General features: G+C 34.4%; 1 protein-coding gene across 1 annotated transcript in view; it reads left to right on the plus strand.

The window, feature by feature from the left end:
- The first annotated feature begins 451 nt into the window (after positions 1–451).
- Positions 452–25,962, plus strand: part of LOC138692093 (carboxypeptidase B-like) — a 33,130-nt gene continuing 7,619 nt past the window's right edge. Inside the window, exons 1-7 of the mRNA XM_069815027.1 lie at positions 452–578; positions 7,356–7,559; positions 12,582–12,672; positions 14,455–14,760; positions 18,046–18,133; positions 22,028–22,173; positions 25,364–25,420. Of these exons, the coding sequence (XP_069671128.1) occupies positions 505–578; positions 7,356–7,559; positions 12,582–12,672; positions 14,455–14,760; positions 18,046–18,133; positions 22,028–22,173; positions 25,364–25,420 (966 nt within the window). The 5' untranslated portion in view covers positions 452–504. The remainder of the gene's footprint in view (positions 579–7,355; positions 7,560–12,581; positions 12,673–14,454; positions 14,761–18,045; positions 18,134–22,027; positions 22,174–25,363; positions 25,421–25,962) is intronic.

The following is a 25,962-nucleotide window of genomic DNA, read 5'->3' on the forward strand; positions in this document are numbered from 1 at the left end:
TAAATAAACTAATCGCAGAATATTTTTGTTTTATATGTGTAGAAAATAATTTGAAATAAGGCTCAGACGTTTCATTTTCATTTAACTCAAAACTCATTTTTATTATTTATCTCCCTTTACCCAAACACCATCGAATTGTAAAGAAAATCTAAGAGATAGCATTGCATGCTACTACTTTCTAATGTAATAAGGCTGGCTACTTGGTTAACAGATGATATGGATATCGATTCAGGAGAAATATGACTACAGCCGAGTCCGCTGCACGTGTCAATCACTCAACCAAGTACTAGCATTTATTCGTTTTTTAATTGCTTGCTATTAAAGAATTCTTATGTTACCTACATTAACTGCTCGAGTTATGGTCTTACGTACAAACGTAACATTCATGCTTGTACGATTTAAGATCTTTTTCTTCTATATAAAGCGACGAATTATTAGAAAGGAAAGTACGCACATTTTCATTTCAGCGCTGTTAGATAGCAACTGCATGTATAAAAAGCAGACATGTTGACGTTCTTTTACTTAGTTTTCTGCTCTACTCTGCACCTCGGGTCTAGCCGTAATAAGACTTATGAAGGGTAAGTAAACGAACGGAATTACTTATTTTTAACTCAAAGGTTTGAAATTTGAATCTGACAAATATTAAATATCAAAAACATAATCTTTTACAAGTATCTTTCAATTAAATTGTAAATTAAGGTGAACTAGTGTAAATTCAGAACATAGAAAATAAACTTTTAAATTAGGGGAGAGTCGGGTAGTATCGGACATCGGGTAGTATCGGACAGTGCGTTTTTTTCATCTACCACCATATGATAGTACCTGAATTACATGGTTACGTTTCTCTATGCGACATTACTGAAACGTAACCATGTCAATCAGGTACTATCATCGTGTGGTAGATGAAAGAAACTCACTGTCCGATATTACCCGATGTCCGATACTACTCGACTCTCCCCTAAGACGTTTCGTGTAAGGGTAGAATTAATCATAATTTCTTAAGAAATATACTAAAATGCGTTAATAGAATAAAACTTTGACAATGATTGAATTTTAAACTTGTATTCTTCCACTTAATTTGTGTTACAGGTCATGTAATTGCATTTGAAGCTTCTATGTAGGATTTTTTATTCATTTATCTAAACGATAACAGCTCCCTGTATTAACAGGCTGCCACAAAGACAGAGCATATTGTGCAATAGGCAATTGGAAGTATAAATAATATACATATGCTTAAGTTGAAGAGAGTCTTACAACAACGACAAGAAATGACTGAATAAATAAGTAGCTACTAATTAATTAGTTGAAGATCATTGTTGACCGTAGAGATGGTTGCGGAGTATAAATATTGATCCTCTCAGAGCTGCAAGAACGATGTCATCAATTGCCTTCCTCTGTAGGCCGAAACGTTGCCAGGTCTGGAAGAAGAAACCGGGAATAGTTCCGCGCGCTCCAACCATAAGGCCTATTACTTCAATTTGTTGTAGGCCGTATTTGTCCATGAAATATGGAACGGTACGTACATAGATGTCGTTTTTTTCCCTATTTACATCTTCAGGTTGGCTCTTTTGTTTTTCAAATCTAACGGTGGGATCGATGATGTAGCCATTGTTGTTATTTGGGGGGATGGCAATCATGTCTATTCTTCTTGTACTGCCATTGTCTGCCAGTCCGTGAACTTCTTCGAACACTTGAAAATTTATTGATCTAAACTGTTCGGCGATCATGGAACGAATTCTATGGTGTCGTGAGTTACGGAGTACTTCACCGTGCGGACAAGAGCCCAGGACATGTGCAAGTGTTTCTGGCTCTCTGTGGCAGTATAATTTGTAGTTTCCTGATTGCAATAATTGTAAATTGTAATACAGTCCACGTCATCGTTTTTGGCGTGTGAAATAAGTAATGGGAACGTTAAGTGCGAGTGTTTTACATTTTCCGCAGTCAGTCTGACAACTGTGTTTGGCAAATGGCTGATGTGACGTGTATCGGAAGTGGTACCATTCTCAGCTGCACTAGCAACATGCTCACAAACTGGGCACTATATATCTAGGACACACGCCAAAAACGCTGGCGCCAGCTGTAACAATAAATTGATGATTAACGAATAATTTTAAAAAGTTGTTTGCTAATATCACTAATAACAAAGTCTTCAAATCAAACAAAATTTACCTATAAATATTATTTTGCGAGCCAAAATACAAACTAACGAGCTGTAGCATAAACAGCAGAAGTCGAAAATTAAAAATTACAGTAGCTTATTCCTAGCACGTTTTACACAAAAGTGAAAAATAAATTTCAACAGTTAAGGGATCTATAAATGTCACATAAATAGACTTGTTCTCCACAAAGTGATAAATGACCGTATTTGCGTTTAGTGTACATTTAATAAATGAAAAATAAACTTTTAAAATTGTTTCCTTTCTATTTCTGTCACTATTTAAATGCGATTATAAGAATGGAATAAATTTATCAAATTTTATATAACGTGTTAATGAAAGTAGCTAATTTTTCGTGGTGATTTAATTTTGAAGTTTCTGAAATTTCTGAATTTAAATTCCATAAGATTGAACAATTATACAAATAGTCTATTCATTAGTAAAAAATCGTAAAGTTTAAATACAATTTTCTTATAAACAATAATTAGTTTACCATTAAGATAACAAAAATGTTTCACAGTGGCAAGTTTAAAACACAGTATTAGTCAAGGACCAAGATTATTCTAACTCCATGGCCAAAATGAAGCCTGAATTTTGAACATTTCTGTTATTAAGTTCAATAAAAAATTAAACATCTGTTTATACATCATACTTAAATTGATTCTAGGTATCACTTATAATTTTTTATGTTCTTATTTTGTCTTTTGTTTTTATATAATATTTATTTTTTGTTTCGTTTTACACTACTCCGCCGATTTAGTATGCATTTACTAATATTTGTATATTTGGTATACTTTGTCGTTCAGGGTAACCCCTATTTCAGGGGAAGTTTGTTTAAATTTAAAAAATGGTTTATGTGAATATTCGATTTTGTAATCTCATAACTTGAAATCACCTGTGATATCACCAAATTTTAATGGAGTTTCTACTTAAGATAACTCAATGCAAAGTTTTATAATTTACATTCGGTCACATAAAGTTACTTTACCGGTAAACTGCGTATTCAGTTTCTTCGAATCTGAATGGTTTTATTCTATGATGCTGAAAGACTATGTATGTCGTAAAAACAAGCAGCGCTCCGTTAGATATAATTAAGTAACTTGTTACGCTGTTTCATTTTTCTTCTCTGTTCTACTTTTATGAACCAATTTTATGTCAATTGACTGAGTTTGAATCGATGTACGATTGTATAAAAGGATATTAAGCGCGTTTATAATACCACACTTAATATTATTTTAAGAATGAAAAAACGTGGGAGTTTGTTACCTTACATTCTTCGGTTCGATTGGCTTTTCGAGTACAGCGGAAGCTCTTAAGTTCGACAGAAATCAAGTTCGACATCCTATAGTTCAACTGCTTACGTAGGAGAATTTGACACGCCCCTATACGGGCACTAAAAAATGGGTTTGCCATTTGAATGGGAATTGGCTCTGTGTCTTGTAGTGATACTTTTGTTAAAGGAAAAGAGAATATTTTATTGATTAGGACATCCATATTGATCACTGATTTTAAATTAATGAACTCTTCGGGCCATATTCATAGACATTCTTAGCGCGGGCTTCCGGTGGATGATCAGCGAACTAACGCTTTTCGTATTCATAAACCAGTGTTAACGATAAAATATGATATGAATCCTGTACAAGTAATCAGACGATAGCCGGGGATACTTTAGCACGCTCGTAGCGCGGGCTAGCGAGATGTCTATGTCTAGCACCCTTCTTTTTCTATTTGAGAATCGTGTCGTTTGTGAGACAGAACTATCGAAACCCACTGCGGTACTGTACTGTTTTCACTGTAAGAAAAATCCTAATGTAAACATAAGCACGTTGCTGTCATACCCGTGATTGGCTCCCAGTCGAAACACTCACATGACGCAGGAAAATATAGTTCGTATTTGGAAACCACAATCTTGTATTATTTGAAAATAAAAAGTTGAATTCTAGTTGTTAAACACGATGAAACATTTAACTTCACTCATGTGTAAAACGCTATGTAATAGAAAAGCTACTTTTATATTTTGTTATGTACTATGAACGCGGATGAATACCAACAGTAATACCGAGGTAGTCTGTTCTTGTAACAAGCTGGCGTCACTTGAGCTCGTAGTTGTTCACGTAAGAACGTGGTACTGAAGTATGGCTTCTATATCCTCAACTGTCCATTGTAAAGACATAAGACTTAAAAATAATTTAATTGCAGTAATTATAAAGTAAATACAATGTCAATTTTTTGGATTTATATTAACGTTTTCGATACTTAGTGTGTATCATCTTCAGATATGTATATCAATATGTGTTGTGAAGACCTAGCCTCTTATTGTGTAGTGGGTTATTCACGTGCGTGTGAACTATCATGATTTCTTAATTTAGCTAAAATTACTATAAATGTACTTGATGCAGTGTGTGGTTGCTTGTTATGATTCTGTTAAAATTCTTTCTTTTGAAAGCACACATAGGTAACCAAGAACAGCAACAACAACCCAATTTTACGACATAACAGGCTAACACAGCCAATCATAAATATGATAAAAGTGTTATAGTGTTTACAGTGTTTTACAGTGTTTTTATAGTGTATATTTTACTTGTTTATATTTATGTCATAATATTGGTTTTAACATAATTTCCTATTTACCTATGTGTGCTTTCAAAAGAAAGAATTTTAATAGAATCATAACAAGCAACCACACACTGCATCAAGTACATTTATAGTAATTTTAGCTAAATTAAGAAATCATGATAGGTCACACGCACGTGAATAACCCACTACACAATAAGAGGCTAGGTCTTCACAACACATATTGATATACACATCTGAAGATGATACACACTAAGTATCGAAAACGTTAATATAAATCCAAAAACATTAAGATAAGCAAAGGTGGAAAATAAAAAATTGACATTGTAAAACATTATGCTTATCGGCATCTCCAAAATGAAACTATAAAGTAAATGTTTCCTAAGCAAACGAAGGCAGAGTAGTGAAGTTAGGCCTACTTGACGAGTAACGGGAATTGTTTAACATGAAACAGAATGCACAGAGATATCATTTTATTTTTACTTGCATTTTTATTGTACCTGCATTTCTGAATGTACTTCACTCCCACCCCTTCACTAATGTCCTTGCTCCCGTCAGACACACAAACTTACGGCCGCTGTTGCATTCGAAGTCTTCAAGCAGTGAAGTAAACACTGCAGTGTATAGTGTGTTTCATAAATATGATTGTGTTTTCTATAGAAGAAAGAACCTGTATTAATAATATCGTACTAAAAATTATATTCAAGATACGATAAATTCAATTTCAGAGAATATGCTTCAAAATGTTTTTAATAATATGCGTACTGAATTGAAGCCTGCATTGTAATGAACGGCAACCATTTTCAGCAACTTGTTTAAAAATTCAGATTAGCTTTTTTTGAATTGAGGTGGCTAGAAGCAAAGGAATGCTAGTGACATTTCTAATAACGTGAGTTAAGTGCATCCAGTGTAAGCAAAAGTATCTACAATTTTAGTGGCAAAGGGATATTTTAATCGCATCACACATTAAAATTTAAATAAAAATTTCACCGATTTTACGATAGCTTAAATATTTAAACCCCATTTTCTCAAAAGTAACTTAAGTGCACTTACAGCCCTTTACTTATGACCACCTCAATTTAAATGCACTCTCTATATTGTATGTTAACATCAATAATTAATATGCTAAATAAAGTAGACATTACATAACGAACATAGCCGCCTGAAAAGTTGAGTTTTTTGAAAAAAAAAAAAAAATGTTACTACTCTACTGTAGTTTGATGAATTCCGTAAAAGTGATTATCAAACTGAAAATCGTAATATCGTATTTCCCTACAACATAAATGGATACATTACTTTTCTCTCCTCCTATACCTAGTAAAATGATTTGTTTACATATTGCACTAGTGACATCAAACTCCTGTAATGGAAGGGGGCAACAGTGTTTTCGAGTATAGCCAGGTTAATGTTAAAAATGTTGGTAAAAATAAAGTGATGTCCCTGTACAATAGTAGGGGGGAACATGTACTGAGAATCTATGGCGCCAAACAGCGGCCAATGAAGCCTCACTTCAGTCACGTGCTATTGTTTACATTAGGATTTTTCTTACAGCGAAAAGATTATAGAAGCGCATACACAAGTCTCGGGGCGGGCAGGAAATGCAAGTACAGTACTGTATTCGTTGATGGATAACCAATAAGAATTTGTATTCATTTCACCTGCCACACCCACTACCCTTATTAGACTGAACTTTCAATTCTGTTCTGTCGAACTTAGGAGAGTCCACCGTACTGAACTTGAGATGGCTCCTTGCACATAGGCTTTCACTCGCTTATTGTGCGCCCTATGCAGGGAGATTCAATGGTGATAACTGATAACAATAATTTTTTTCCAAGTATTCTAGTAATTGCAGTAATTTAGAAAATTCAGAAACAATAGATAAGGGCCTGTAATTGTCAATTTTAGATGGATCAGCCTTTTTATATACAGAGCGACCCGCAAGTAATGTCATTAATTTTAGGGAGTTATTCCTTGAGATATTTTAAACGAAAAAGTTAAATACAATGTTGTTTGAGTTTCGTTCCTTTCCGAGATAAAAATTGTTTTATATGAAATGTTCCATAGCGTATTTTGGGAAAGTCATTCATTTAATTCCCAATATGCTCAGTGAACTTAAGATAGTAATCTATTATGATAATAAATTAGTGAAAGAATTTTAGTTTTGTCCTTTAAATGTGCAGAAATTCGATCCGAAAAAATGTAACTTTTCTTTCTGCAAAGAAATTTATTTTTTTTTTTTCGTTGTTGGTAACTCTGTAGCATCTATTAGATGTTTTATGGTTGTGCTAACAGATGAAGTTACTTGTCAACAATGTGACGCTGAAACGTGTGTTCAGATTACTGCCCAGCGACAGTCCTGATGTATTTTATATTTTTGATGATTGGTTAATTAATATTAACCCAACACACTCACAATCATACAAATTTCCAGACTCTAGACACCCAGGGAATTATTCTTCTTCAAGAAAAATTCACCGAGAGCCGAGCTCGGGGATCGAATCCGGGACCTCCTGATCTGCAAGCCAGCATGCTGATCAACAGACCACGGAAGCAGTCTTTAAAATTTTACATTTGTTTTGATATTTATTCTTGCTAATATAAATTGTCTACCGTGTATTGCTTTAGGTACAAAATGTTTCGACTGATGCCAAGTAGTGACCAGGTGCCGAAAGTTAGAATGCTGCAGAACATGGAAGGAATAGACACGTGGTCACAATACCACAGTGATTATGTTGACGTCATGGTCTCTCCTGATCAGTATGAGAAATTTCAAGCATTCGTTAGTTCTGGAAAAATTGACTCCAAACTGCAAATACAGGACGTGCAGAAGTAAGTACGCACATTTCACTTCATTATTGCTTGAAACGAAATCTCCCACTTCAGTTACTCTAACCGTTTCACAACGTGACTGCTAATGAGAATATTAAAAGTTTATTTAACGAGAATAACCCAATGTTAAAATTAATTATAAATATTTCATTCCATTCATCATGATCTTTAGAGACCTTACCAACTTTCCGTCTCTTCTTTCTCACATTAACTTCCGCTAATGTTATTCCCTCACAACAGCTGAAGCTTTTTGAGGAATCCATATAAAATACTCAAGTTTAAAATTGTTATTACTAGACAGTGGATGCAGGATGACTTAAGGAAAAGTGAAGTTGTTTCGTATCAGAGTATATGGCACGTGCCACGCCGTCCGTCTTTTGTGTACCTGGCGAGTACAGCAGCGTACAAAACGAATGAACCCCGTTCTGTTCATAGTAACATTGCAACGCAATGTGTGCAGTTGTGTTATCCTGCTCAAGTATTTAGTACGCGTTGAATATGTTGTGCTGATCCATTCGTAATGCCAAAACGTTAAATTCGCTCAGAGATACGAAATGCAATTAAGAAGTATGAGAATGACATTTTATGTATTAACGAAGACAAAATCGTATGTAATGTATGTAAAATTGAAATAAAAACCAGAACAACTAAGGCTATAGAGGAACATTGCAACAGTACATCGCACAGGAAATGCGTTGAAATGAAATCTGAGGAACCATATACATCATCATCATCATCATCATCATCATCATCATCATCATTTATTTGTGCGGGTCTAACGACACGTGCAACATGATGCTCAGTGCAAATATTCTTCTAAAGAAATTGAGTGATCCCCATTTTAGAGATTTTCTTCAGAAATTCTCTCGATACAAAAACTATTTAAGCGATAGGCGAAGACGATTCAGCTTCGACATCTTATGAGAATATACCGTCGTTTACTGCAACGCTGGTAATTGCATCAGACTGTACGGATACAGTAGCATGTTGACGTCGTCTGTTTATGTTTAAAACCTGTTCAGCCAATGGTCTGAATGAAAAAAATGTAACATATAGTAAATGTGCACTTACATTCAACGATAACTCATCCCGCATCCACTGTCTAGTTATTACATTCTTTCTGAACTTATACATGTGCATATATGCGAAGTATGTCCGAAATATATTCTACCATTTAATATTAAATCGTTAGTATAACTTTACTATGCTATGTCTTTGAGTAGAACTACGTGTGAGTGTGACCATCTGTCGACAAATGCAGAGCTCTACTATGCCGCAAAACTTTACGTAGAACTACAGTATGTGAGGTTTGTACAAAAAATGAAACAAAGAAGATAAAGTGAAACAAGTAAAATAGGAAGACAAGGAGAATGAGAAGGAGGCAAGGAAGAAGAAAGAGAAGTCACGGAGAACAGAGGGAAGAGAAGAAGAACAAGAAGAAAACAAGGATAACAAGGGAAAGACAAGAAGAATAAGGGGAATACAAAGAGAAAAATGGTAAGACAAGGAAAAATAAAAGAATACAAGAAGAAAGAGGAGAACTCAAGAAAACCAGGGGAACATAATGAGAGGAAAAAGAACACAATAAGAACAAGGGGAACAAAATGACAGCAAGGAGAATACAAGGTGAACAAGGGGAACACAAAGAGAAAAAGAGGAACACAAGGAGAAAAAGGGGAACACAAGGAGAAAAAGGGGAACACGAGGTGAAAAAGGGAAAAACAAGGTGAAAAAGAGGAACACGAGGTGAAAAAGGGGAACACAAGGAGAAAAAGGGGAACACAAGGAGAAAAAGGGGAACACGAGGTGAAAAGGGGGAATACAAGGGAAACACAAGGTGAACAAGGAAACACAAGGAGAATAAAGGCAACACAAAGTGAGTAAGAGGAACACAAGGGTATTACGAGGAACACATGTAGAATAAGAGGAACACAAAATACAGTATGGAGACAAATATAACAAGAAGAGTACAAGGTTAACAAGAGGAATATAAGGAGAGCAAGGAGAATACAAGGTGAACAAGGGGAACACAAGGAGAAAAAGGGGAACACAAGGTGAAATGGGGGAATACAAGGGGAACACAAGGTGAACAAGGAGAACGCAAGGTGAATAAGGGCACACAAGGAGAATAAAGGCAACACAAAGTGAGTAAGAGGAATACAAGGGTAATACGAGGAACACATGGAGAATAAGAGGAACACAAAATACAGTATGAAGACAAATATAACAAGAAGATTACAAGGTGAACAAGAAGAATACAAGGAGAGCAAGGAGAATACAAGGTGAACAAAGGGAACACAAGGAAAAAAGGGGGAACACAAGGTAAAATGGGGGAAAACAAGGGGAACACAAGGTGAACAAGGAGAACGCAAGGTGAATAAGGGGAACACAAGGAGAAAAAGGGGAACACAAGGTGAAAAAGGAGAATACAAGGTGAAATGGGGGAATACAAGGGAACACAAGGTGAACAAGGAGAACGCAAGGCCAATAAGGGGAACACAAGGAGAAAAAGGGGAACACAAGGTGAAATGGGGGAATACAAGGGAACACAAGGTGAACAAGGAGAACGCAAGGCCAATAAGGGGAACACAAGGAGAAAAAGGGGAACATAAGGTGAAATAGGGGAATACAATGGGAACACAAGGTGAACAAGGAGAACGCAAGGCGAATAAGGGGAACACAAGGAGAAAAAGGAGAATACAAGGTGAAATGGGGGAATACAAGGGAACACAAGGTGAACAAGGAGAACGCAAGGCCAATAAGGGGAACACAAGGAGAAAAAGGGTAACACAAGGTGAAATGGGGGAATACAAGGGAACACAAGGTGAACAAGGAGAACGCAAGGCCAAAAAGGGGAACACAAGGAGAAAAAGGGGAACATAAGGTGAAATGGGGGAATACAAGGGAACACAAGGTGAACAAGGAGAACGCAAGGCGAATAAGGGGAACACAAGGAGAAAAAGGGGAACACAAGGTGAAATGGGGGAATACAAGGGAACACAAGGTGAACAAGGAGAACGCAAGGCGAATAAGGGGAACACAAGGAGAAAAAGGAGAACACAAGGTGAAATGGGGGAATACAAGGGAACACAAGGTGAACAAGGAGAACGCAAGGCGAATAAGGGGAACACAAGGAGAAAAAGGCAACACAAAGTGAGTAAGAGGAACACAAGGGTAATACGAGGAACACAAGGAGTTTAAGAGGAACACAAAATACAGTATGAAGACAAATATAACAAGAAGAGTACAAGGAGAACAAGAGGAATATAAGGAGAGCAAAGGAAAATACAAGGTGAACAAGGGGAACACAAGGAGAAAAGGGGGAACACAAGGTGAAATGGGGGAATACAAGGGGAACACAAGGTGACAAGGAGAACGCAAGGTGAATAAGGGAAAACAAGGAGGATAAGGGGAATACAAAATTCAATATGAAGACAAATACAAGAAGACTACAAGGTGAACAAGATGAATACGAGAACAAGGGGAATACAGGAATTAAAAAGGAATACAAGGAGGAAAAGGGGAAGGCAAGTAGGAAAAGGGAACACAAGGAGGAAAGGGGGAAGACAAGGAAAGCAAGGGGGACTTAAGGAGAACGAGAGAACACACGGAGAACAAGGGGAACACAAGAAGAACAAGGGGAACACAAGGAGAACAAGAATAACACAATGAGAACAAGAAGAAGAAATTTAATTTTTAACATATCAAATGCAGTATAAGTTTATCGAGTTACCTGTAAATTTCGAAATAATGACTTTAAATGTTGTTTAGAATGGCGCTGTTAAATTATAATAATAATAATAATAATAATAATAATAATAATAATAATAAGAAGAAGAAGAAGAAGAAGAAGAAGAAGAAGAAGAAGAAGAAGAAGAAGAAGGAAGGAAGAGGAGGAGGAGGAGGAGGAGGAGGAGGAGGAAGAGGAGGTTTATGTAGGGTTTTCTGTATCAGAAAAAAATACAGAAGACGCAGCTTTGGTGTGCATTTCCCAACGTGGATATCCATGTCGCATTTGAACAGATTAAAACAATACAACTGAATCAAAATTTTCTACATTTTATTAAATTTCTTGCTAAAGCCAAGTCCTAAAAATCCGGCTAAGATGTATATCGAGTCCGACAACGTGGTCGTCTAGCCAATAACAATCGTCAACATAGGGACTCTAGCAATCCCCAAAGAACATCTAAAAATGAAAGATGAAGGAAGAAAGCAAAATCTGATTATGTACTCATACAATAAGAATATTTCTATCAAAGAAGAAAAGGAGTGAGGAAAATATTAGCTGATAAAAATAACCAGGAATTAACATTGGGAAAGGATGAAATAGAATCTTATTTTAGAACTACGATTGAGACAACTAACAATTTGACTAGAGATACGCATGACATACTTTCTTCCTCTGCCGAAGATGTTGCACCCCAATATGGTATTAACTTCAATCAAGAAAATAGCAGTTGACATAAGTCCAAGCCCGAATAAGTAATGAAAGTCGTTCCAAATAATCCAAAGGAAGCAGGTCTCTTATTCGGTTCTAGGGGAACAATCCCAAAATGTTTTGTTAAGTAGAGAAATAAATACAAAATAGGATAATAACTGCAGGATGAAATAGTTATCATAATTATTAAATACTCTGTGGCAATTTTCAGAAATAATTTGTATGGAATTACTTCCATATAAAAACAACAATGACTTGTATTCAATATATATTATTACTCTTCTTTTTTAATATCCATATATATAATTTTGTTTGAAAATTACTAACTTAAAACGTACGGCATAATTTTATAATTTCTTTTACGTATTATATTACAAAGGAAATTTGTTACTACGGAACATTTCTTCTGAGTCCGTGTATTCATATTACATATATTGCATAATCTGTGTATATTTTTTGCTATTCTGAGTAAAATTTTCAAATTCAAATATGAATCAGATTGTCATATAATAATACTGAACAACAACCTGAGAGAACAGAAAGTTTTTTCCTGTCACTTTACAACACTATTTATTTTCTTTCAGACTCCTAGAAAAAGAGCAAAGAGAGCAAAGGAAAATGGCACGTCGATACCGCAGTGGAATTTCCTTCGCTTACTTCCATAGATTCGCTAAGGTAAGTTACGTTACGTATTTTTATTCAGTAATACATAGCATTATTACGTTCGTCTATTTACTGAATTACATTATAGGCCTACCTTACTGTTACATTTTGTAATGGAGAAATTGTTTAAAACGATTTATAACTTTTGATTGTGACGTAAGTACCAAAAATTATTTATTGTCTGTCTGTCTGTCTGTCTAGTCACTTATTCATTAATTATTCGTCCACACCTGTAGAGTAACGGTTAGCGCGTCTGGCCGCGAAACCAGGTGCCCCGGGTTCGATTCCCGGTCGGGGCAGGTTACCTGGTTGAGCTTTTTTCCGGGGGTTTCCCTCAACCCACTATGAGCAAATGCTGGGTAACTTTCGGTGCTGGACCCCGGACTCATTTCACCGGCATTATCACCTTCATCTCATTCAGACGCTGAATAACCTAAGCTGTTGATAAAGCGTCGTAAAATAACCGACTAAAAAAAATTAATTATTCATTTATTTACTTATTTTGCTCTCTTTCCTTATTTTTTTCTAACTTGGTTATTTAACGGCGCTGTATCAACTACTAGGTTATTTAGCGTCGAAGTAATTGGTGATAGCAAGATGGTATTTAGCAAGATGAGGCCGAAGATTCCTCGTAGATTACCTGACATTTGCCTCACGGTTGAGAAAACGTCGGAAAAAAACACAATCAAGTAATTAGTCTAAGCCGGAATCGAATCCGCGCACGATCGCAACTCCGGATCGTCAGGCAAGCGTCTTAGCCGACTGAACCACGCCGGTGGCCATTTATTGATTTATTTATTTACTTATTTACTTATTTATTTATTTATTCATTTATTTATTTATTTGCTTATTTACTTATTTATTTCTTTATTTATTTATTTATTTATTCATTTATTCATGTATGTATGTATGTATGTATTTATTTACTTACTTACTTACTTACTTACTTATTTATTTATTTATTTATTTATTTATTTATTTATTTATTTATTTATTTATTTATTTATTTATTTATTTATTTATTTATTTATTTATTTATTTATTTATTTATTTATTTATTTATTTATTTATTTATTTATTTATTTATTTATTTATTTATTTATTTATTTATTTATTTATTTATTTATTTATTTATTCATTCATTTATTTATTTATTTATTTATTTATTATCTATATATTTATGTTTACATTTATTTATATTTTTTATGTATGTGACTTATGCAATTTAATAAAAAAGTAAAATAAAAAATAAATCCTACACACAAATCAAATTCTATAATGAAAAGTCCACAAGAATTTGTGGTTAGGTTTCATGAGGCAACTGCGAAGTATGTATTATGTACACTACATTGAAAAAGCTTATATTTATTTCTGTAGCTAACAAAGATTCCGAACGACATTACATAAGTTTCATTATGGGTACCACTGACAGCAAGGAATGTCATATTTATGCACCCACCATAATCTACAATAGACACACGATCACAGAATTCCTCATTATTATCCATTCCCCATTGGAGCTTCACGGTAATCAACGTTAAGGTTATTTGCACCTTCTCACAGAGCCACAATATCAAGGAAGGCAGGAAAAAGAGAATCTATCTGTTTGACTGGAGATTATCTCTTGGTGACGGAGCCAACAGATGGGTTTCCACCTTTGCCTGTCTTCCCTGATAATACAGCCTATATTCAGCACTACAAAGTTGATGTTCCTACATCTATGACATGGTGTACCTACCCAAAATCCTCCTACAACAAATCAAATTTGCTAATTCTATTTAAATTTTATTGCAGATAAACAGTTATCTTGATGATATGGCACGCAAATATAAAGAAATAGCAAAAACGGAAGTAATCGGAAGATCGACAGAAGGTCGGGTTATGAAGATCATCAAAATCTCCGAAGATTTAACATGTAATTCTCCAGTGATTCTGATAGATGGAGGAATCCACGCACGTGAATGGATCTCCCCGGCCATGGTTCTGTATGTGATCAACCAGCTGATCGAAAACAGCAGCAACAGCGACCTATTGTCGTCGCTGGAGTGGCACTTGTTACCCGTTGTCAACCCTGACGGTTACGAGTATTCTCACACACATGTAAGTCATGCCAAGTGATAGCACGCCAACAATATGAATACAAATAGTAGCTCTGTTGGTAGGGTGACCAACTCTATCGTATTTTCCGTGAACCCCCGTATTTTAGCCAATATTTTTGGATCTTCCACGCTCCCGTACCGATATCCTAAACCTCCCGTATTTTCTGGGAACTCCTGTATTTTAGCTAATATTTTGGATCCTCCAGGCTCCCGTACCGATATCCTAACCCTCCCGTATTTTATCTAATATTTTTTTTATTTTCTCGGTTCCCGTACTGATATCCTAATCGTCCTGTATTTTCCTTTAACTCTCATATTTTAGCTAATATTTTTTAATCCTCCCGGCTCCCGTACTGATGTCCTAATCCTTTCGTGTTTTGCAGAACCGCCCTATTTTAGCTAATATATCTGGATTCTCCCGGTTCCCGTACTGATATCCTAACCCTCCCGTATTTTCTGGGACCTCCCGTATTTTTTCTAATATTTTTGGATCCTCCTGGTTCCCGTACCGATATCCTAACCCTCTCGTATTTTCCTGGAACTCCCGTATTTTAGTTAATATTTTTGGATCCTCCTGGTTCCCGTTCCGATATCCTAACCCTCTCGTATTTTCCGGGAACTACCATATTTTAGCTAATACATTTGGATCCACCAGGCTCCCGTACCGATACCCTAAACCTTCCGTATTTTCCGGGAACTCCCGTATTTTAGCTGATAATTTTTAATTCTCTAGGCTCCCGTACCGATATCCTAACTGTCACGTATTTTCCGGGAGCTACAGTATTTTACCTAATACATTTGGATCCCCCAGGCTCCCGTAACGATACCATAACCCTCCCGTATTTTCCGGGAACTCCCGTATTTTAGCTAATATTTTTGGAACCTCTAGGCTCCCGCACCGATATCCTAACCGTCACGTATTTTACGGGAACTCCCGTATTTTAGCTAATATTTTTGGATCCTCGAAGCTCCCGTACCGATATCCTAACCCTCCTGTATTTTCTGGGAACTCTCGTATTTTAGCTAATATTTTTAATCCTCCCGGCTCCCGTATTGATATCCTAATCCTTTCGTATTTTCCGGAACTCCCTATTTTAGCTAATATTTTTGGATTCTCCAGGCTCCCGTACCGATATTCTAACCTTCCCGTATTTTCTGGGAACTCCCGTATTTTATCTAATATTTTTGGATCTTTCCGGTTCCCGTACTAATAACCTAATCCTCCTGTATTTTCCGTGAATTCTCACATTTTAGCTAATATTTTTAATCCTCCCGGCTCCTTATTTATATCCTAATCCTCTTGTATTTTCCGGAATCTCTCTATTTTAGCTAATATTTTTGGATCCTACCGGCTCCCTAATCCTTCCGTATTTTCCGGGAACTCATGTATTTTAGCTAATATTTCTGGATCCTCCCGGTCCCCGTACTGATATCCTAATCCTCCCTATTTTTCGGAAACTCCCGTGTTTTAGCTAATATTTCTGGATCCTCCCGGTTTCCGTACTGATATCCTAATCCTCCCTATTTTCCGGGAACCCCCATATTTTACCTAATATCTTTGGATCCTCCCAGCTACCGTATTAATACCTTAATCCTCCCGTATTTTTCTTTATCAATCATGATCGACAATTTTTAATGCAATCCAATAATAATAATCTCAAAATATATCTATAACTGACATTGATACCGATAGTTTAGTAGGTATCAATCAATATAGTACAGTTCTTCTGATCCTCCAATCTTTGGTATTCCTGTATGCCCCCACATATGCTTGTAAAGAGTTTACCTTCCTTTTTTTTTTTTTCAATTTTCATATCGATAAAAAGTTAAATGTTTTGCAGCGTTCTATTGACAAATGTAAACACGTTAAAACAGAGAAATATTGTATTTTTAAATATTATTGTACTCAATATCTGACATAAATCATATTTGTGTTATAGTTAAATTGATAATTTTACATCAAAAATTTAAACAGTTCCATCAATGAATTCAGGCTTCACATCCCCGTATTTTTTGTGATCAGAAGTCGGTCACCATATTTGATGGACTGTGAATGAGGAATAAGAATAACACGATACACCAAAGGACAAGAACGTTCAGTGACATTGTCAATGGGTGAGGGGGAGAGGAGGAGAAATATATAAAGGTACGCGAGACAGCGTCCTTGCAAGGAAATTTGGAGCTGAGAAAATATAGATATGTGAGTTCCAAGCCTGTTGGTCACTTCTCTCACTTCGATTTTCACCATTCCACTTAACGAACTTCAGAGAATGTTTAAGGGGAAAGACGAAAATGGACGTAGCCTAATAAATCCCCTTGAGGGGGGGAGAAGGACGACAGAACAGCAAGAGATCAGGATCGCCGAAGATGTTAAAAGCCTGCACAAGGAGTTGGACTGCCGCGGTCCTTGCAAGGGAAGCGATCAAAGCACTTGCACTGTGCGAATGACACTCGCATTCATTTTATCAAATATCTCATTTATTCGCATTAAAGAACTGTTTCAACTTCTGAAAATATTATTTTCAAGAATTCATGAAAAAAATATATATAAAATTAACTAGCAACATTTATTACAACATAAATGCATAGAAACTTTAAGGTATCTCATAATTACTTGCAGTAAAAATTTTACCCAGACTGATTAATATTTTGCACAAAAAAGTTGGTGTTTAATCAGAAAAATAATCTTACGGAAAAAAGGATTTGAAAGTAAAATAAATGTTTGTGTAACACATAACTATTAAAATTCTCCTCCGCTACATTCATCTAGTAACGTCAGGAAGCCAACTTTAGAATAAGAAGTTACTAGATTTGTAATTAGAAAATTTGAAAAAGAATTCTTTAATGAAAAAATAATTTTGACAGCTTTTCTTCCTTAATTAAAAAATTTTTGAACATATTTGTAATCAGAATTCAACTAAATCCATTTGAGGTATGAAAATATGCATTCTAAAGAAGTGAAATAGTCGATAAAATTATTTTGGAAAAATGTTCATGATTTTCAGTGGAGTCTCCCCTTAAAAAACATAAACCTCACAAGTTCGAGAAAGAAACAGGTCAAATATTCCAGTCCCTGAAGGTAGATGATGATCATATTCATAAGATGATGTTGGTGTTACTGGTGACAGTGAGGTAGTAGTGTTGTTGAGGGTATTGGTGGTATTGTGGCTCACAACATGATGCTGATCATTTATAAGGGAGGAAGAACTATTCATTTGTTCCCAATCTTTATTGTCTGTGATAACGAACAAGATAACACTAGCGAATTAATTCATAATTATTTCAGGATCGCATGTGGAGGAAGACTCGTTCTAGAGTAAGTAATGCCTGCTATGGAGTTGATGGGAATAGGAATTTTGATTTTCATTGGAATGGTAAGTAACATCTTCATTAAATTTATGTTAAGATCAGTGTTATGTTAATTTGTAGTTTTAATTCATTCTCTCACAGATTAACAAGAAAAATGTAACATTTTAAAATTCCCATTCAGAACGAAAAGTTACATTTGTTCGGATCAAATTCATGCTCATTTAAAGGACAAAACTGAATTTTTTTCAATAATTTGTTATCATAATATACTGCTGTCTTAAACTGACTGAGCATATTGGGAATTAAATCAATGGCTCTCCCAAAACACGCTATGAAATGTTTCATATAAAACAACTTTTATCTCTGAAAGGAAGCAAAAACGAGCAAAATTGTATTAAACTTTTTCGTTTGAAATATCTCAAAGAATATATATATATATATATATATATATATATATATATGTTTGTTTGCTTGATTGATTGATGAAGGATTGTAAATGCTTTCTCCAGTGCCCGAGCCGATCGGTCAATCATGTTCCATAAGTGTTTTAATTAACCAATCTATATCAGCACGATATTTTTAAATTTAGAGAAAAAGTATTTATTTTAAATTAACCAATAGATCCGTAACATTACTACAATTAAACTTTGAGATAAATAAATTGAAATCTTTCAGATAAGTTATCTAACCTAACTGGCATTGTGGACCATTCTATTCACATGTGTGCCGTTGATATAACGTTATTTATTTTATTTAGGCCTAGATTAATTTCTGCCATCTAGCTTCTCTCCTGTAGTATGCGAAAAAGAAATGCTAGCAATTGTTTTGAACCACAGTTTACGGATACATAAATCACATAAAAACCTACTTTTATCTGGAATTATAGATAGATGTTGTGGTGCTACAAGGGTTAGAATACCTTTAAAAAAGAAAATAGACTATAAAATGCCTTGTAGAACAACTTTTGAAAAAGAATAATTTAAATTTTAAATATGCAAAACAGAACAAAACAAAATCCTGTCATTATTCTAGATTTCTGAGTTAGTGTTCCTGCTCTTTCAAATCCAACTAAAGATATTTACGTAACTGCATACTGTAATATTGGCACAAACTATTCTACCACCAGGAGATCACGTCATGTTTCGTACTCACTGATGAACCAGTGCAGCTCTGATTAACTTTACTCTCAGCATCGTAACTTGATTTCCGACATCTATCTCATAGGTTGATTAGGCGGACTAGCTGAATTAATTAATTAATTGAAAAAGAATAATTTAGATTCTAAACATGCAAAACAAAACAAAAAATATCATCTCATTATTCTAGATCGCTCAGTTAGAGTTCCTGTTCTTTCACGTCCATTCATTCAGCAACGAATATACGAAGTAATGAATGAAGAAATATGAGAGAACGAAATTAATGAAAAAACAAAGTAAAAAATGAATAAATTAATAATAATTAACAAACAAGTGAACGAATGGACTAACGCACGTACGAATGAATAAACGCGCGTACGAATGAACGAACGCACGTATGGATGAAAGCACGTACGAATGAACGAACGCACATATGAATGAACAAACGCACGTACGAATCAACGAACGCACGTATGAATGAAAGCACGTACGAATGAACGAACGCACGTATGAATTAACAAACGCACGTACGAATCAACGAACGCACGTATGAATGAAAGCACGTACGAATGAACGAACGCACATACGAATGAACAAACGCACGTACGAATCAACGAACGCACGTATGAATGAAAGCACGTACGAATGAACGAACGCACATACAAATGAACGCACGCACGTACGAATGAAAGTACGCACGTACGAATGAACGAACGCACATACGAATGAACGAAGGCGCGTACGAATAAATGATTGCACGTTAAAAATAGTCTAATGGATTAATAAAAGAACGAATTTATTAAATGGATGGATGGATGGATGGATGGATGGATGGATGGATGGATGGATGGATGAATTAACTTTTGAACGAATCAATGAATTGCTTCAATATATAACAAATGAATAACTACAATAAATACAGAAGAAGTGAATTAACTATCGCACAAACTAATTAATTAATACTGAAAGAAGTAATTAACTGCTGAACAAATGGATGAATCAATTACTCTTGAACAAACGGATAAATCAATTAACTATTAAATAGATGATTGACTTAATTAATTGTTGAAGAAATAAATAGATGAATTATTGAATAAATGAATTAACGATTTAATTATTAGCAAATGAATGAATTAATTAATTAACGAACAAACAAACAAGTGAATATATGAAAGTACAAAATGACAATTTTTAGATTCCTTTACGGAGAGAAGTAAAATGTCCAACGGGCATTGTTTCTAACAACAATACAGAAACCGTTCAATTCATCCACAAAATTAACCAACTTGATTCGAATTGAATGAGCGGTACTTGACACCAACGTGGCCGCAAAAGTCCTTCTGATTGATTTTTAAACAAGGTTCAGACGGGAACGAATTTCGCAAAAATGTTAAACGTTAAAAAAAAAGACACTTGAGAAATAGAAATCAAGAAATAAGCTTTAATGTGTATTGACTGTATAACAACTCTTCATTATGCGTTTTCTCGTTTCATTACTTTAATACCACATAAAAAAGACAAGTATTCTAAATTCCGAGGTTTAGTGATTAGGTACTCCTACATAGGTATATACATAGTGTTCCGCCTAAGGGCAGGTCTTTCACTGCAAACCCAACATTATCCAATCTTTCCCATTTTCTGCCTTCCTCTTTGTCTCCGTATATGACCTAAGTACCTTAATGTCCATTATCTGATATCTTCTTCTGCCCGAACTCTTCTCCCGTTCACCATTCCTTCCACTGCATACTTCAGTAGACAGTTTCTTCTCATCCAGTGACCCAACCAATTACTTTTCCTTTTCCTGATCATTTTCAGCATTACTCTTTCTTCAAACACTCTTTCCAACACAACTTCATTTCTTATTCTGTCTGTCCATTTCACACGCTCCATTTTTCTTTATATCCACATTTCAAGTGCTTCTAGTCGCTTCTCTTTACTTTGTCGTAATGTCCATGTTTCTTCTCCATACAATATTACACTCCACACAAAGCAATTCACTAATCTTTTCCTTATGTTTTGCCATAGGTCCGCAGAAGAAGCTCCTTTTCCTATTAAAAGCTTCCTTTGCCACTGTCATCCTCCTTTTTACTTTCTGGCAGCATCTCATGTTACTGTTTATAGTACACCCTAAGTATTTGAAGCTGTTCACTTGCTCTACTTCCTCATTTAGTATTCGCACGTTTACCTTCTTTATTTTTCTTCTAACAAATTAATATGATCTTCGTCTTGTTTGCATTTATCTTCATCCTATAATGCTTACAGCTGTCATTTAGCTCCAGTAGCATATCTCTTAATATCATCTCCTCTTCTGATAACAACGTCACATCATCAGCAAATCTAATGTACTTTATTCTTCTTCCTCTTTTTAATCATCACTCTCATATTCTGAAAACATTTCTTCGCTAAATCCTCCTAGTACCAATAGATACTGAACAGGGTAGGTGATACATGGCATCCTTGTCGTACTCCTCTCCCTATTCCACTTCCTTCTAACATTTCTTCTCCTTTCCTGACTTTGACTCGTTGTTTCATATAAAGGTTACTGAACAGTCTCCTCTCTTTCCAATATGAAGTCTAAATTAATACTAAAGTATCCATATTAGTTCTCAGATTTGGTCATATATATAGGAATCGATAGCTAATTAATTTTCTTATAGTAGTAGATACATGGGACTAGAATAGAACGTTTGCCAATTTGTATCTAAACATAAGTCACACAGTTGAGTTGTTATTTCATGTAGCAGATAGGTAAGTATAAAGCTTGGACCACAGATCAATCGTAAATGTGTATGGACTTATGGGATCTTTGGTTTTGACATTCAGAAATAGGAACGGGACCAAACCCATGCGGTGACACCTACGCAGGACCAAAGCCCTTCTCGGAGCCAGAAACCAGAGCATTAAGAGATTACGCACTGCGACTCAAGGGTCGGATCAAATTATATATCTCATTTCACTCCTATGGAAACGTAAGTTTCAGCATTTCATATAATAATTCATATATTATTCATCCTTAATTAACAAACCTTTAACACTAGTATATCAATAACAATAAAACATATTAAAAAGATAAGGAATTGCCTATCTTGACAAAATTATATCTTGCACAAAGAACTTTTTCTCGAAAACTATAGAACCTAGACAGCTGATTTTTTGCAGCTTATGTACTCATAACTTGAATTGTGCTCAAACAGTAGTTTTTTCTTTAATTTATTTTCTTAGTGAGAAATTATTTTTTTCCCATATGCATATTTTTAAGCGATTTTCAGTACATTTTCGTCTGGTACATCTCCGAAATTTAAAAAATTTCAAAAACATAATTTCAGAACATGTAAAACATCCAAATAAACAATTCCTAAAAATGTATGCTTTCTAATACAGTAGAACTCCATTTATCCGAACTCCAGATATCCGGATCGCCAATTATCCGGATCACGTTTCAGGACAGTTTGAAATTGTTTATTCAAAGAAAGTTGCATACGTTTAAGTTTTTTATTTCGTGCACTGTGCTATCATACATAAGTAAAGTTCTATTCTGTATGGAATATGAAGAGTTCTTATAATTGTAATACATTTAAAATTTTATTTTGTTTGAATATGTGTAACTTTGTTTATTATAAACTGTAGGCCTATACTCATTTTGCACTTTTGATACATGCAGTAGCTTACTACTGATGTTTCTAGACTCTTTTCACTTCCGATCCTATGATCCAGATTCCTGCATATCTGGATCATACTACCCCCTTTTAGTCCGGATAATTGGAGATCTACTGTAATAAATATAAACTTAGAAAAGATTTCCTTTGTATGACAAAAATAAACTTACGGAAAATGAGCGTTGAAATAAGACATACTATATATACATATACTACACCCCTTTTTGAAGAAGAAAAAACTAAAAATTAAGGGGAAACATAAGATTTTTTTAAACTTATACAATTTTCATCTAAAATTTGTGACATTTAACTACATAAACAGGCCTACAATACTATCATCTGTGCTGTACAAAATTTGGTGCTATTTGGGCTAATATTTTTTTAAATATATTTTATATTGACGTCGCTAAAAAACCCTTGCGTCAAACTTCCCAAAATTGTTGGTCCATATTTGCTCAAAAGTTTGAAAATTGTCATAGAAATATAAATTAATTAGCTTTTTGAGCTCAGTCCAAATAGACAGCAGCAATATTTTTTTTTAATTTCATGCATTTACCATTACAGCATATTTTAATCGAAGTGCAATATTAATATGCCCCGCAGGAACTTAATATATGTCATACAAATGCTAATTAAATTTTATTTATCAATATTTAATTGATCTCTGTGACAAATTTCAGACAAATCTGACAATAAATGCTGTGCAAAGAGCTTTTTTAATTCAATAATCTGATTAAAATTTTAAAGTCGAGAAAAGAGCATTAAAAACATTTCTCTAAATTCATTCATGCACCGTAAGTTAGGTCATATTTAATTACATGGCTAGATAATTTAAAACAGTCTCGAATATAATTACGACCATAAAAAAACAAAAAAGTGATTTTACTAAATTTTCAGCATTTTATCACCCTAGTGTCTCCTTAACATGGATATAATTTTAGTATAATCATATGTGATACCCTAATTTAAAGAGTTAATATGACAGAATACATTGTAAAAATAAAAAATACGCAATTTTCCGACCAAAATCCGTAAAGTTTTGGAAAATAAGTGTTACAATTTTATTAAAACTTGTGTACCCCTCCTCAGAAAATCTAAAAATTATAATAGACACAATTTTAGTGCAGTCACATATGGTACACTATTTTAATGTGGGGAAAATCAAATAACAGTTTGAAAAAATAAAAAATAAAAATTTTCATCGAAAATCCAATTCCATTCTCCATTAAATTAACAGCTTTTAATGATGTACTGTATTGAAATACTGAAACTTAAGAGGTGCTGTACCTTCCACAGATAATATTCTCCAATAACAATCACAATTACAATCAAAATCTATAGGATATAATTTTTATAGCTGTGACCACAGCATCTTAGAACAACTCGGCCAGATTTCATCGGTTGTCCCGGATGATCCTAAGAATTGAGTATTCCTTCAAGCAGTTTAAATAATGTCTTTGGCGAATTCAATACGAACATGTCTTTATCATCTCTCAAGCTGTGAGCGACAAATTGTATAAATACCATCATTTTTCCTAAATTGTTAAATAAGATATTGCATTAGTTTTCTTTATCCGCACCGAAACATGTCAATACCCTCAAGCTAAAACTCAAAACAGCATAAAACAAACACTATTACTAACAAAACTTTACAAAAGAACTCAAAATGAGAACCATTCAAAGCCAAACAATGTTCTAGTCTATCATAAAAACAGTCCATTGTCTTTCTTACAGTTACATGACTGATCTGGTCCATCTCATATCACAATGGATAGTTTTCGTTATAGACTGGAACATTGTTTGGCTGTGAATGCTTTTCATTTTGAGCATCTGTGGTAAAGTTTGGTTAGTAATAGAGCTTTTTTTTAGTTTTATGTCCTACTCAACACGATTTTACATACTCATTTGTCTTAAGTGTGAAGTTAACGAAATAAGTTTAATAAATAGTTTAAATACATGAAACCAGTGAATGAGTAAAATTTCTACACATTCATAGTAAAATTTAATGGCAATTCGGAATATGTAAATTTTAATATAGGTGCCATTTAAAAAAATAAAGTTTACTTCCATACCCTGCATGTCAGAATAACTAACGTTTTTCCAACACTGATACCAAATTTATGGTTTATCTCCAACAGCTTTGTATAAAACTTTTTTTTAATTAAAATTTAAGAAGTTATGAGTAATATTCTATACTTTTTTAACAATCTGTATAGGGTTCGATTCCCGGTCGGGACAAGTTACCTGGTTGAGGTTTTTTCCGGGGGTTTCCCTCAACCCAATATGAGCAAATTCTGGGTAACTTTCGGTTCTGGACCCCGGACTCATTTCACCGGCATTATCACCTTCAGCTCATTCAGACGCTAAATAACCTAAGATGTTGATAAAGCGTCGTAAAATAACCTACTAAAAAACACTCTGTATAAGTTATGAACATGATAAATACGGGTACCTACTACTAGCGAAAAATGTTAAGATTATTACAAAATTTTCTTCTTCGCAGTTTATCTTACATCCGTGGGGATACACAAAAAGACCCGCTGATGACGCAAAAGAAATGGTAAGTTCTTAATACTTAATCAATAATTTCTACAAAAAAATACCCTATTAAGATGAAATAGATTTTTAATTCCCTTCTATGACTCATAATCAACTGAAACTTAGTTATGTTTTAAAATGTTAGCTATACAATAATAGAAATTACAGATACTGTCTCATCATAAGAAATGTAGGTTTTCGAGTAAAATTTTAGATGGAGTGTGTTTTAAAATGATATTAATCTAATCTTCAAAGTGAAGTTCTTTTAATTATATGGTCTTCAGCCACCTTTCAGCGAGATATACTATCCCGCGATGGTACCATGTTCTGGTTTGTAATGCGAAAAATTCTCAATCATAGGTAAGCATGAACATATATAATGTAATTGTAAACGGAAATGTATACAGTAGAAAATAACTATAAACATGATTTTCTTTTCGTAGGTTGGACAATTAAAACATTAAAACAAACAAAATTGACATAATAGTTCCGGTACTAAAATATGATGAAACAAGCTACGAATCAAAGGGAACTCCATGCAAGTTATGTTACTGCTTTGGAAAT

This window comes from Periplaneta americana, chromosome 16 (genome assembly GCF_040183065.1).
Source record: "Periplaneta americana isolate PAMFEO1 chromosome 16, P.americana_PAMFEO1_priV1, whole genome shotgun sequence".
Lineage (NCBI taxonomy): Eukaryota > Metazoa > Arthropoda > Insecta > Blattodea > Blattidae > Periplaneta > Periplaneta americana.